Source organism: Astyanax mexicanus, unplaced genomic scaffold (genome assembly GCF_023375975.1).
Source record: "Astyanax mexicanus isolate ESR-SI-001 unplaced genomic scaffold, AstMex3_surface scaffold_41, whole genome shotgun sequence".
Lineage (NCBI taxonomy): Eukaryota > Metazoa > Chordata > Actinopteri > Characiformes > Acestrorhamphidae > Astyanax > Astyanax mexicanus.
Genome location: NW_026040051.1, coordinates 1,182,893 through 1,197,500, shown reverse-complemented (window position 1 = coordinate 1,197,500; position 14,608 = coordinate 1,182,893). Strand labels below are relative to the sequence as shown.

The 14,608-nt window shown below is 39.9% G+C and overlaps 2 protein-coding genes across 2 annotated transcripts; one reads left to right on the top strand and one right to left on the bottom strand.

Moving 5' to 3' along the window:
* Positions 1–2,719: 2,719 nt before the first annotated feature.
* LOC125794549 (zinc finger protein 239-like) lies at positions 2,720–6,073 on the bottom strand. The gene is made up of 2 exons (XM_049473636.1): positions 5,926–6,073; positions 2,720–4,188 (listed from the first exon to the last, which is right to left on the bottom strand). The coding sequence occupies exon 2, from the start codon at positions 4,054–4,056 to the stop codon at positions 2,932–2,934; it is 1,125 nt and encodes a 374-aa protein (XP_049329593.1). The 5' UTR covers positions 4,057–4,188; positions 5,926–6,073; the 3' UTR covers positions 2,720–2,931.
* An 865-nt stretch (positions 6,074–6,938) lies between these two features.
* LOC125794548 (E3 ubiquitin-protein ligase TRIM35-like) lies at positions 6,939–13,791 on the top strand. Its single transcript, XM_049473635.1, has 6 exons — positions 6,939–7,851; positions 8,232–8,318; positions 8,700–8,930; positions 10,023–10,045; positions 10,135–10,247; positions 13,119–13,791. The coding sequence occupies exons 1-6, from the start codon at positions 7,429–7,431 to the stop codon at positions 13,670–13,672; spliced, it is 1,431 nt and encodes a 476-aa protein (XP_049329592.1). The 5' UTR covers positions 6,939–7,428; the 3' UTR covers positions 13,673–13,791.
* Positions 13,792–14,608: the final 817 nt, after the last annotated feature.

The window sequence follows — 14,608 nt, the reverse complement described above, 5'->3', positions numbered from 1 at the left end:
AAGACCAGACAAATATCAGGAAACAATCGGTTTATTGTATTTTGCAGAAGTTTTACAGAAGTAGCAGATAACAGTGTGTACATATAAAGCTGAACATATATTACACATATCACATATATATTTTAGCCTAACCCTAATCCTATCTCTTATTCTAACTAACCCTAATATTTACAGTTCTATCTATAGAACATATTTGGTATCTGTGGAAAGCTTGTGATGAGTACATTCACAATATGTAAGAATCATTCCTGTACCATACTCACAGGCTGAGAGATTGTAGGTCAAATTAGCCAATTTTTGCCAGTTTCTGAATTGATTCCGCCAAAATTGGTTAGAATGGCAACCCCTGTAAAATCTTTAATCCTAAAGACATATACACATATAAAGTATTGCTGTAAAGCAGGGGGTGAGTACTTTACAAATATGTAAGAATCATTCCTGTAACTTACTCACAGGTTGAGAGATTTTAGGTCAAATTAGCCAATTTTAGCCAGTTTTAGAATTGATTCCGCCTAAATTGGTTAGAATGGCAACCCCTGTAAAATCTTTAATTCTACAGACATATACACATATGAAGAATCATTCCTGTAACACACTCATAGGCTGAGATATTTAGGGTCAAAATGCCAAGTTGATATATGGGTGCTATAGGTTGAGAAGCTGGGAACTGCAACACCAGTGTTGCAGTTCCCAGCTTCTCAACCTGTAACATCCAGAGATATGCACATCTTTGGTATCTATGGAAAGCTTGTGATGAGTACATTCCAAGTATGTAAGAATCATTCCTGTAACTTACTCACAGACTGAGATAATTTAGGTCAAATTAGCCAATTTTTGCTGTTTAGTTCTAGAGTTCAGTACAGAGCTGTTTAGTTCTAGAGTTCAGTACAGTGATGTTTGGTTCTAGAGTTCAGTACAGAGCTGTTTAGTTCTCGAGTTTAGTACAGAGCTGTTTAGTTCTCGAGTTCAATACAGAGCTGTTTAGTTCTAGAGTTCAGTACAGAGCTGTTTAGTTCTAGAGTTCAATACAGAGCTGTTTAGTTCTAGAGTTCAGTACAGAGCTGTTTAGTTCTAGAGTTCAGTACAGTGATGTTTGGTTCTAGAGTTCAGTACAGAGCTGTTTAGTTCTCGAGTTCAATACAGAGCTGTTTAGTTCTGTTTGCGTAAATCTTACTTCCTTTTTCACTTCGGCCATTTCATCTTCCGTCAGGTGAGACGCGTCCATTTCCGCCTCCAGCCTCGCGCTCCCGGACCCGCCGCTCGCGTCAGGCCACCCGGAACAGCCCGCGAGCTCAATCCAGAACTATTAATCCGGATTAAAGTCCGAAAAACTCCAGTACCCGAATTACAGAGAACCAGCCCGAGCTCCGCGCACGCGCACTCACACTACACACGCACGCACATACAGGAACTACACTCACTTCCTCCTCTCGCGCACCTACGTAACTCCACTGTGCTCGTGCACAGTACACCTTTAGTACTGCACTCAGCGCGCGCCTCAACAAGTTACCTGCTCTTGCCTAGCTCACCTGTACCTCCCTTATCTCACCATTACCTCCCACCAGCTCACCATTACTTCCCCCCAGGTCACCCCCCCCCCCCCAAGCCCCAGGTCACCTTTATCTCTCTCAGCTCACCTGTACCTCCTCAGCTCACCATTACCTCCCACCAGCTCACCATTACCTCCCCTCACCTCACAACCCCCCCAGCTCACCTGTACCTCCTCAGCTCACCATTACCTCCCACCAGCTCACCATTACCTCCCCTCACCTCACAACCCCCCCCCAGCTCACCTGTACCTCCTCAGCTCACCATTACCTCCCACCAGCTCACCATTACCTCCCCTCACCTCACAAACCCCCCCCCAAGCCCCAGGTCACCTTTATCTCTCTCAGCTCACCTGTACCTCCTTAGCTCACCATTACCTCCCCACAGCTCACCGTTACCTCCCCTCACCTCAAAATTTGTTTTATTTAATGCAAGAATAAGAAGATTTACTCTAGGTGCCACATTTCACAAGATATTTGCCAAAAGGCTCATTGTTGCTCTAAAACACCCCCATCAGGTCTACTGCAGTCAGTATTGCACCTTCTCTCCATATTTGTTCTTCAGATTTTGAGTTCAGTTTGAGCTCCATGATTTTTTCCCTCTGAACTCATTTATACTTTTTTTAGATTTATACAGAGTCTAATCAGGAACTGATCTGTGATGGTTGATTGGGTATCTGTGTGTAACGAGACGTCTGTCCTTTCTGAAAGAGAAAAAAATATTAAGAAAAACAAAGCTGGCTGTCTGGGTGACAAATACAATTGGAACCAAATAAAGGAATCAAATAAAAGTTTGTACAGTTTGTGATGGTTGATTGGGTATCTGTGTGTAATGCCCTTCTAGCTACCGGACTGACACCAGTTACACACACAAATAAAACATTTAAAACATTTAATATTAAAGAAGTGAATAACTTACATAAAAATTATGAATTGCCTTTACATTTTAAGATCCTCATTTCAAAAACAGAAAAGCTGCCAGATGATGCAAGAGTCCGAGAATTAAAGTCGCAAGACTGCAAAGCTGATGACTGAAGATAATGATTCCCTAAATTCAAAACTTAAAGAAAACTTTCAGAAGAAGCTTTTAAATAACAATCAATAATGTGATGTTCAGACTCCCAGCCAAATCTGAATTGGGGCATATCTAAACTGTATCTAGATTTATTCTGCAGACAGTCAGACAATCATGGTTTGTAGTGTGAACAGTCCAATCATCGCTCCACTCTGAATGGTGTGTAGTGTGAACCGGGCATCATTGCTCGCTTCTAAGAAAGAGAACCTAAGGCATCTATGAGATAAAACACATCACTTATTTTTAAATTCAACACGACTGGTGGCTCAACAATCTGAACACGAAGCTCCTTCTACAGCTTAAACCGGGTTACGGTTTCTCTCTGGTGTGAACGCGCTGGTGTGTTTGGAGACTGCTGCATTGAGTAAAGCTCTTCCCGCACTCTGAGCACTGATACGGCCTCTCTCCAGTGTGAACACGCTGATGTGTTTTGAGGGCACAACTCTCTCTAAAGATCTTCCCACACTCTGAGCAATAATAAGGTTTCAAACCAGTGTGAATGCGCTGGTGTGTCTTGAGAGAACTGGCTATGGAAAAGCTCTTTCCACAATCAGAGCAGTGATACGGTTTCTCTCCAGTGTGAATGCGCTGGTGTATTTTGAGGGAACCACTTTCTGTAAAACTCTTCCCACACTTGGAGCAATTAAAAGGTTTCTCTCCAGTGTGAACGCGCTGGTGAATTCGGAGATGATCGTGCCTACTGAAACTCTTTCCACACTCCGAGCACTGATGCGGTTTCTCTCCAGTGTGAATGCGTTGATGTATTTTAAGCTGACAGCGTTCAGTAAAGGTGCTGCCACATTTTGAACATTGAAAAGTTTTCTGTCCGGTGTGAATACGCTGGTGTTTTTGGAGACTACCCAGTTCAGAAAACCTTTTCTCACAGTCTGAGCACTGATACGGTGTCTCTCCGGTGTGAATGCGCTGGTGAATTTTAAGGGAACTTGTTTCTCTAAAACTTTTTCCACACTCTGAGCAGTAATACGGTTTTTCTCCAGTGTGAATGCGCTGGTGTCTCTTAAGATTAATCTGTCTATTGAAACTCTTCCCACAGTCTGAGCACTGATATGGTTTCACTCCAGTGTGAATATACTGGTGTTCTTTAAGAGCTTTCAGAGAAGTAAAACTTTGTGCACAGTGTGAGCAGTGATACGGTTTCTCTCCAGTGTGAACGCGCTGGTGTTCTTGGAGAGTACTCTGTCGAGTAAAACTCTTCCCACAGTCTGTGCATCGATAGGGTTTTTCTCCAGTGTGAATGATCAGGTGTCTTTGAAGTCCACTTTGTCGATTGAAACTTGTTCCACACTCTGAGCAGTAGAGAGTTTTTTCATTGTGTGTAATTGTCAGTATTTGTTCGCTAGATGTTTTGTTGAGAATATCAGGAGATGTTACTTTAGTATTGAAGGTTTGGGACACCGTATCTTCATAGTCCATCTCTTCTGTGTTTGTAATGAACAGTAGAGTCTTTCTTTTGTTGGTGGGTTTTGATAAGTTTTAATTCAGAACTCTCCAGTAAAACAGCCGATACAAGCAGAAGAAGAATTTGTAACGAGACGTCTGTCCTTTCTGAAAGAGAAAAAAATATTAAGAAAAACAAAGCTGGCTGTCTGGGTGACAAATACAATTGGAACCAAATAAAGGAATCAAATAAAAGTTTGTTGTTCAGGTACAGCAGTTGGGATTATACAGGAGAAAAGGAAAGTGATATTGACAGATTTAATAATGTAGTAAATAATCAGGAGGCATCTGGATCAAACTCACGCTTGCTGAGGTTTAGCAGTGGCTCCTTGGCTGAGGGGGGGGATTTTAGAAAGATTTTAGAAAGAAGATTCCAGCCAGAGCTGCCAGGTTTGTGTTTTTTTCCACCATATTAAGCTGTAAAAATACAGTTCTGGCCCAAAATTTAGAGACTGATCTGATCTCTGAATTTGTCTTATTTTAAGTTTGATCTCTGAATTTATCTTTATATGAAATCAGTTGTTTTTGCATTACCTCACTGCCCACAGTAAAGTTTTATTTTTGATATTCGACTTTTCAGCGCTAATAACTTTTGAACAGAGGATGATTTCCAGCAGATACTTCCATAATCAGGGCAGTAGGACCACAGAGACACAAACCCCTTAGAATTTGGATAAAGTGCCAATTCTACTGAATATTAGATTTTATTATTATTTTTTTAAATATATAAAATGTAAAATACAGTAGAATTGGCACTGTACCCAAATGTTAAAGCGTGTGCGTGTTTGTTGCCACCAGTTGTATCATACACACTTATTTTTATTGTTATGTGTAATTCGGTTTGAATGCTATTAAATTTCAAAATAAATAAAATTTTATATTCAGTAGAATTGGCACTGTATCCAAAGTTTAAAGGGTGCGTGTTTGCTGCCACCTAGCTGTATCATACACACTTGTTTTTAGTTTTCTGTGTAATATAGTTTAAATTCTAATGATTTTTAAAATATATTAAATTTAATATACAATAGACTTGGCACTGTATTGTAAATATAAAGGGGTGTGTTTGCTGCCACCTAGCTGTATCATACACAGTTGCTGAAACGCTATTGAATTTGTGAATATATAAAATATAATTAAAATTTTGTATAATATTAATGTGTGTGAAATTTTCCCCCAAATAAATACCCCTGTTATTTAGATGAGGATATGAACATTAATGTGTATTTTAACGAACTGCAGTGATTTAGAGGTGAATAAATGAGTGTGTTCAGATGTAGAGGTGGAAGTCTAGAAGTACAAGTATTTTATTCTGAGTGGAAATGTGCTCTCAGTTTTTTAATATTAACACTAAAATGGCGTTGAGCAAATTTTACACAAACAGTAAAAGGAAGGGTGAGGGTCTCTGTGGTTCTTCTGTCCTGATTATAGAAGTATCTGTTGAAAATCCTCCTCCCTTCAAAAGTTATTAGTGCTGAAAACTCGAATATCAAAAATAAAATTAGCTTTACTGATGTTCCTCACTGCCGAAATATAGCCTAAAACCCCCATTCTACTCACACTTTACTCACACTTTACTCACTCTAAACTCTGTTTTTTCCCAAATAGATGATTTAAACGTTAGACGTTCACTATAGTCATTATTATGTTCCATGTAGTTTTATTTGCTATTTCAGATTCAATTCACCCATTAATTCATGCTGATCACTCTCTCATTATAACCAGTAAGTTACATAACCTGTATATAACCAGTATAACATTTATTACCAGTATATAACCAGTATATAACCAGTATAACATTTATTACCAGTATATTAACAGTATAAATTGTATATTATAGTTATTTACCTGCAGCAGATCCTGATTCTCTACAGAAACACTGCGGATCTTCTTCTGCTTATATTTGGTGTTTTTAGGGAACTACTGCCAAACAACTAGCGCCCCCACCTGGGCTGGAGGGGCACTTTTGTAACACTTATATCTAAAAAATAATCTCAGCAGATCCAGTAAATCCAGTAGTGTTTAACATGCTGGTCTGTACTGGTAAAAAAGCTGTAACCAGTAACAATGAGATGCAGCTTTGTCCTATTCTATTGGCAGTACAGGGACTAGACAAGCTCTGTGTGCATTTGCACACCTGTGTCAGCAGTGGGTGAACATTCAAGTAGCTGAAGGTATTAATTAGAATTAGAATATATGACTCCAGTATATTTCATGGTTTATCTGCTTAACTTTATCATGGTAATCTGGGATAATGAACCTGTATACTGTATACTGTGGTTTCAGATGTTTATGTGAAATAAAGTTTTAATGACGGGGCATCCTGACTCCATCCAGACTTCACTCTCCCAACATGTATTTAGAAAGTGTTTTGGGTCTGAAATGCAGTCAAAGATGTTTGTTAATATTTTTTAATGAAGATGAGCAGATAAAGCATTAAATATATCATGGGTTCATACTGTGTGCAATCAAATAAAATCAAAGGAACCCTGCAGTCACAAAACAGTATTAGACATAATCCTGACGTAAAGTTTTTGTCATCTGACATCATGACCAATATTCAACCTGAAATGAACAGAAAAGTAAGAAACACTGTGTGTGTATATGTTTATTTACTTTTTTATTTGTGTGTGTGTGTGTGGGGGGGGTAATGCAGATCCTTTATCTTCTTTCTAAAAGAGTCAATATAATTTGTGTCTGAAGTAGTGTCACGTTTGCCAGACGAGAGTTAGAAACTCGCAGATTTTTTACATAAAGTTTATTACTCAAATGATTTGGTTTATTAGAGTTCCGTGGGACAGGGATGGTAAATATCAAAACAACATCTCCACCATACCAGAGAGAACAGGCAAAAAGGTCATATACGGGTGATAAAAGAGACAGAGGAGGAAGGCAAAAGAATAGTCAAAATAACAAAAAAAGATCGGTAACAAAACAGCAAAAACACAAAAGAAATGTAAAGTAGAAAATTTAGGGATAAAGGTCCAATACTCAGCAAAGGAAAACAGAGGAATTTATACACAGTTGGACAATCTCAACAGTCAGATGATGCAGCATGTCTGAGGTAAACACAGGTGCATTCTGGGAAATGCAGTCTTTGATCATCTCCACTGGTTGGGGAGCTCTGTGTTTCTGGTTGGTGATGAACTGATGCCATCTAGTGGAGAAAGTACACAGCACCTGGAACACAAACCTGACCGTCTTCTCTTTTAAAGCCCCTCCCACTAAACTCTCCCTCAACCTGAAAGGGCAAGTCTCACAGCTTTCCCTGAACCTTTATTAGGAGCAACTCAGTCCTTCAGAACGGATCTAAAACCCACTCAGTTCCAGCACTTCAGCAGTTTAGAGGAAATGTCTAGTAGGAACCCTCACCCAGAAGAAGAGTTCTCATGTCCTGAATGTTGCCAGAACCTCAGGGATCCAGTGGTTCTGTCATGTAGTCACAGAGCGTGTAGAACCTGTCTCCAGCAGTTCTGGGATTGTAGGGGGTCTCAGGAATGTCCAGTTTGTTGGAAAAGATTCTCAGAAGAAGCTCTGCAGAACTCGTGTAAGGCTTTTCCAGAGAGCGCAATTCTGGGATCTTCAGCAGGGTCCGAGGGGGTCTGTGGTCTGGGGTCTTCAGAAGGGTCCGAGGGGGTCTGTGGTCTGCACAGCGAGAAGATCAGTCTTTTCTGTTTGGAAGATCAGCAGCTGGTGTGTGCCGAGTGTCCGAATTCAGACCAACACAGAAACCACACCCTCCGTCCAACAGGGGAAGCAGCGATTGACCTCAAGGTAGGATGTTTAACACTGTTTAACACATTTTGCTCAGTCCTGGAGATTTTCTTGCTGAGCGAGTTTGTCGGGTTAGAGGTTGGTGGTCTGTTACAAGACAAAGACTTAAATAAACACAGTGGGTGCGGCTTTAGAGCAAAGGGTGCAGCGCAGAGTCGGATCAGAACAGCTGTCAGAGTAATTTACTGCGGCATGACTAAGATAAATCATGTAAAGAATTCTCAGTCCAGCACTGGTTGCTATGGTATCCTCGGTGGTTGCTATGGTGTGATATGGTGTGATCTGAGGCTAGTGTTCAGGACAGACGCCCACCACGTCCTGTAGTTCAGGTCCTGTAAACAGTGGAGAATTCACTGGTCTGATCTTCTGTTTTATTACAGAAACAGCTGCAGGATGCTCTGCAGGAGAACCTGGATCTCCTAAAGACGACTAAAGAAGACTATGGCCGAACCGCAGCCCACATCAAGGTGATCCTCAACTGTGACCCCTGTCTGAGTGTCTACTGGGGGTGTGATGTATCGTTCGCAATAATATTGCAAAAAATTCTGACATAATAAATAATGATTGTGTGTCAGTGAATGTTGTATTTGTTTTGCTGGTTACTGTATTAACTTTTAATCGTTTGTGTTTATATGCAGAGCTAAATATTCTACACTTTATTTTTGTGGTATTTTTTTCTTTTAATTTTCTAAAAATGTCTCATCGCCAAGAATATCTCTATCACCAAAATACCCTAAAATATCATGATGTTATTTTAGGGCCATATCCCCCAGCTGTCCTGTAGGTGGTTGATGTGGTAAAAGCAGGATTAAGATGGTGATGGTGGTTCCTGCGGTCTCTGATTGCAGGTTCAGGCCGATCACACCGAGCAGCAGATAAAGCAGCAGTTCCAGAAGCTTCAGCAGTTCCTGAGAGATGAAGAGGTAGCGAGGATCAGAGCACTGAGGGAGGAGGAGGAGCAGAAGAGTGGGGAGGTGAAGAGGAAGAGTGAGGAGCTGGATGGAGAGATATCAGCTCTGTCAGATGTGATCAGAACTCAGGAGGAAAAGATCGGAGCTGATGACGTTCAGTTCCTGCAGGTTAAAATCCCCTTTATCGTTATTAAACACTTTGGGCCTATTTTAGTGATCTATAGGTGAGCTTTTAATTGTGCACCGTGCAGCTTGATTTAGGGCGTGGTGTCAGTGTGTCTTTGCTATCGTAACAATGGGAAAATTACACCTTGCTCATCTCGAAATATGCAAAAGGCATGTACTAATTCTAATAATTGGTGTGGTTAATTTTGGGCATAACATGAAATTAATCAGAGAGTCTGTTGCTCATCATTCTCTTTAAGAGTAGATCAGGTGAGCTCTGTCTTTGGTGGATTGCTATTGTAACGGTGCAGCTACCTGGACGTGTTCAACAAACTCTTCTCAGCAGAGGAAACTGAGCTGCTGGTTGACGCTGTGAAGGAGCTCCAGCAGCTCATTTACGGGAACAGCAATGTTATTTTATTTACTATTCTGTTTATTGTTGATGTAAAAGTTGGGTTTGTGCTGCTGTGTGTTCATGTGTGTGTAATAAGTGGGGGTGTACGCTCGGCTCGGCACAGCGCCTGTGTTACCGAGATAGCGATGAACGTCTGACTGTTGGCGCCTGTCTAGGTTGTATTCAGTCAGTGGAGCTCCTGTGTTTTCTGTTACCAAGATAAACAAGATAAAACTCCAGAAATGTACCTGAACACACCTCATTTCCAGAACACCACGCCCATCAGTGTAGATATATTCAGAAGCTCTGCTGCTGTTTAAACCAGGCAGGAGGGAGGAGTGAAAATTGACTGTTGGCAGAGTGTAAGATAGCAATGAGCATCAAAAGGCACCAACCTACCATTTGCACCATTAGTGTTTACTGTGTTGGGTGAACTGGCTTTGCACTGTACCAGTATAGGGGATATTTATGTTTAATTATTTATCTGATCTACAAGCATGATTAACTTTACCGAGTGAGACCATCAATATAACCAAGCTTCACCGTGCTGAGCAAAACCAGCACCATCAAAACTAATGTAATATGTACTGAAGACTGAAGTCAGTAGCTGGTTGATTACCAGTACAGAGTCGGTGTGTTTTATAAATATGTTTATTGTATGTTTTATACTTTTGTTTGATCCAAAATTCTTCTCCTTTTAGAACTTCCAGTCTGCAGAGAACCAGTGAGTAAAGACCAGAGCTCCCAGTTTATCTCCTGTTAAAATATGATTCATTCTTATGTTTAGATAAATGAACCAGTTTTATATTTTAGAGTTCAGCCCTCGATACCAGAAAACACATCAGGAAATCTGATCAACGTCTCCCAACATCTGTCCAACCTCAGCTTCAGAGTGTGGGAGAAAATGCAGGAGATAATCCAGTACAGTAAGTCCTGCTTCTGATTTACATACTCAACCCGTTTCTATGGGTGTGACTAACATGCATCTGCACCCGGAATGCCCACAGAGGGGGGCGTGGCTTCTCCTCCCTTAAACAAACAAAGACTTTCTAAAAGTCGTTTTGGACAAAAGAAAACCAAATTCATAATTTTTCTCCGACACACGAAGAATGTAGCCTTAAACACCCACACGTCTCCGGCATTAACTCACCACTTCATTAACTCACCACTTCATTAACTCACCACTTCATTAACTCACCACTTCATTAACTCACCACTTCATTAACTCACCAAATCATTAACTCACCACTTCATTAACTCACCACTTCATTAACTCACCACATCATTAACTCACCACTTCATTAACTCACCACTTCATTAACTCACCACTTCATTAACTCACCACATCATTAACTCACCACTTCATTAACTCACCAAATCATTAACTCACCACTTCATTAACTCACCACATCATTAACTCACCACTTCATTAACTCACCAAATCATTAACTCACCACTTCATTAACTCACCACTTCATTAACTCACCACATCATTAATTCACCACTTCATTAACTCACCAAATCATTAACTCACCACTTCATTAATTCACCAAATCATTAACTCACCACATCATTAAATCACCACATCATTAACTCACCACATCATTAAATCACCACATCATTAACTCACCACATCATTAATTCACCAAATCATTAACTCACCACATCATTAAATCACCACATCATTAACTCACCACATCATTAAATCACCACATCATTAACTCACCACTTCATTAACTCACCAAATCATTAATTCACCACTTCATTAATTCACCAAATCATTAACTCACCACTTCATTAACTCACCACTTCATTAACTCACCAAATCATTAACTCACCACTTCATTAACTCACCACTTCATTAACTCACCACATCATTAACTCACCACATCATTAACTCACCACTTCATTAACTCACCAAATCATTAACTCACCACATCATTAACTCACCACTTAATTAATTCACCAAATCATTAACTCACCACTTCATTAATTCACCACTTCATTAATTCACCAAATCATTAACTCACCACTTCATTTATTCACCACTTCATTAACTCACCACATCATTAAATCACCACATCATTAACTCACCACATCATTAAATCACCACATCATTAACTCACCACTTCATTAACTCACCATATGATTAACTCACCACTTCATTAACTCACCACATCATTAACTCACCAAATCATTAACTCACCAAATCATTAACTCATCACATCATTAACTCACCACATCATTAACTCACCACTTCATTAACTCACCACATCATTAACTCACCACATCATTAACTCACCACTTCATTAACTCACCACACCAATAACTCATCACTTTATTAAATCACCACATCATTAACTCACCACATCATTAACTCACCACTTCATTAACTCACCAAATCATTAACTCACCAAATCATTAACTCACCACTTCATTAACTCACCACTTCATTAACTCACCACATCATTAAATCACCAAATCATTAACTCACCACTTTATTAACTCACCACTTCATTAACTCACCACTTCATTAACTCACCACATCATTAACTCACCACTTCATTAACTCACCAAATCATTAACTCACCACTTCATTAACTCACCACTTCATTAACTCACCACATCATTAACTCACCACTTCATTAACTCACCAAATCATTAACTCACCACTTCATTAACTCACCAAATCATTAACTCACCAAATCATTAACTCACCAAATCATTAACTCACCACTTCATTAACTCACCACTTCATTAACTCACCAAATCATTAACTCACCACATCATTAACTCACCACTTCATTAACTCACCACATCATTAACTCACCACTTCATTAACTCACCACTTAATTAACTCACCACTTCATTAACTCACCAGATCATTAACTCACCACTTCATTAAATCACCAAATCATTAACTCACCACTTCATTAACTCACCAAATCATTAACTCACCACATCATTAACTCACCAGTTCATTAACTCACCAAAGCATTAACTCACCACATCATTAACTCACCACATCATTAACTCACCACATCAATAACTCACCACTTCATTAACTCACCACATCATTAACTCACCACTTCAATAACTCACCACTTCATTAACTCACCACATCATTAACTCACCAAATCATTAACTCACCAAATCATTAACTCACCACTTCATTAACTCACCACTTCATTAACTCACCAAATCAGTAACTCACCACATCATTAACTCGCCAAATCATTAACTCACCACATCATTAACTCACCAAATCATTAACTCACCACATCATTAACTCACCAAATCATTAACTCACCAAATCAATAACTCACCACTTCATTAACTCACCAAATCATTAACTCACCACATCATTAACTCACCACTTCATTAACTCACCACTTCATTAACTCACCACTTCATTAACTCACCACATCATTAATTCACCACTTCATTAACTCACCACATCATTAAATCACCATATCATTAACTCACCACTTCATTAACTCACCACTTCATTAACTCACCAAATCATTAACTCACCACATCAGTTCCTCCGTGTTTAGTGGGGGGGGGGGGGTCCCTAAAAATAAAATAATGTGAAATTAAAATGGCAGATTATTTATATAAAGATGCAAAAAAATGAAGCAGAAGCAAACAAGTCCTGTCTCATCCTTTTTTGTCTCGTCTCTTCCTGTCCTGTCCTGTCGAGTCTCGTCGAGAGATGCGTCACCTGTCAGTGTGAATGGAGGGGAAGGGTGTGGTTGTCTCTAGTTGTGACGCTGCGTTGTGTTTTCTGTCCTCAGCTCCCGTCACTCTGGACCCCAACACTGCAGAAGACTCCCTCCACCTGTCTGAAGATCTGACGGAGGTGGAGGACACGGACGGACGAGAGCCGGTTCCTCGTAATCCTGAGAGATTCGATCTGTACCAGTGTGTTCTGGGTTCTGAGGGGTTTAACTCGGGGACACACTGCTGGGACGTGCAGGTGGGGGACAGTGAGGACTGGGACGTAGGCGTGGTGTCGGCGTCTGTAAGGAGGTCTGGAGACTCGTTCTGGGGGTCGGCCTGGACTCTGGGTTACGAGGAGAACAGTAACGAGTACTGCGTTCACCGTCCGGGAGAACCGGATCACTTCTTCACCCCCGACCAGCCGGTTCAGAGCGTCCGAGTTCAGCTGGACTGGGAGGCGGGAAAACTGACCTTCACTGACCTTCAAACCAACGCTGACCTTCACTCTATAAACCACGCCTTCACCGAGAAACTCCTGCCTCTGTTTCGCAATTTATCTCACGCTCCTCTGAAGATCTTAGCGGCGCAGACGTCCGTCAGAGTGGAACAGCGGAACAGAATCATATAGATTTTTATTATAATATTTCTGTTATAATACCAAATGATATCTCTAATCAGTTGGCTAAATGTATTATATTATAGTATTATATTATTCGTACTAAATATAAAACACACACTAGTGGTTAAATCACCAGGAATAATATAATATATTAATATATAATACATGATATATAGAATTCATATAACCAGGTGAATGGTTGGAACTATGTTTATGACATATTCATGGTTATTCTGGAAAATGTTTACCATTTATGTTAACACTTAAAATTGCTTTGTTCACTATTGACCAATGAAATGAAGAATCACTGTGTATGGGATTGTATAACCTGTGTTACTTTAGAGATCTCTGTGTATCTGCTGAGAGTTCCTACACAGGTGGGAATTCTTAATAAATAGAATGAAATTGTTGTGTTTTGTATGGAATTAGTGGAGTGATTGTGAACTTTAAGGGCTGCCCACAGTGGGATTTGAGTGTGCACTACTAGGACTGTGTGCAATGGTTGTGAAATAAAGTGAGAAAGGCAAATAAACGACGCATAAACAAGCTTTAAAAAGGAATTTAGGAAAGACTTTCTGTAAACAGTCTTTCTTTCTTTTAGCATCTCTCTTCTTTCCTTTTTGAAATCTTTTTTTTGGCTTTTTAAAGGTCTACTTTTTTGTCTCTTTTTTGTTCTTTTCTTTCTTACTTTCAGGCACGGTGGTTTAGTGGTTAGCACATTCACCTCCAAGCACTGGGGTCTTGGGTTCAAGTCTTTATCTGGGTTCCATGTTTCTCCCTGTTTCTGTGTGGGGTTCCTCCTCCCACAGTCCAAAACATGTAGATCAGGTAAATTGAATACTCTAAATTTATCTGGCAAACTAGATACTCTAAAATTACCCAGAAAAATTGAAAACTCTAAATTGATCTGGTGTGTATGTGTAAGTATGTATGTGTGTGTAAATG

Bases quoted from the DNA above. Each gene is read 5' to 3' on its own strand.
- LOC125794549 (XM_049473636.1), bottom strand. From the start codon at position 4,056: ATGGACTATGAAGATACGGTGTCCCAAACCTTCAATACTAAAGTAACA.
- LOC125794548 (XM_049473635.1), top strand. From the start codon at position 7,429: ATGTCTAGTAGGAACCCTCACCCAGAAGAAGAGTTCTCATGTCCTGAA. The intron at 8,319-8,699 runs GTGATCCTCAAC...CTCTGATTGCAG, and splicing joins GAACCGCAGCCCACATCAAG to GTTCAGGCCGATCACACCGA. The intron at 8,931-10,022 runs GTTAAAATCCCC...TTCTCCTTTTAG, and splicing joins ATGACGTTCAGTTCCTGCAG to AACTTCCAGTCTGCAGAGAA.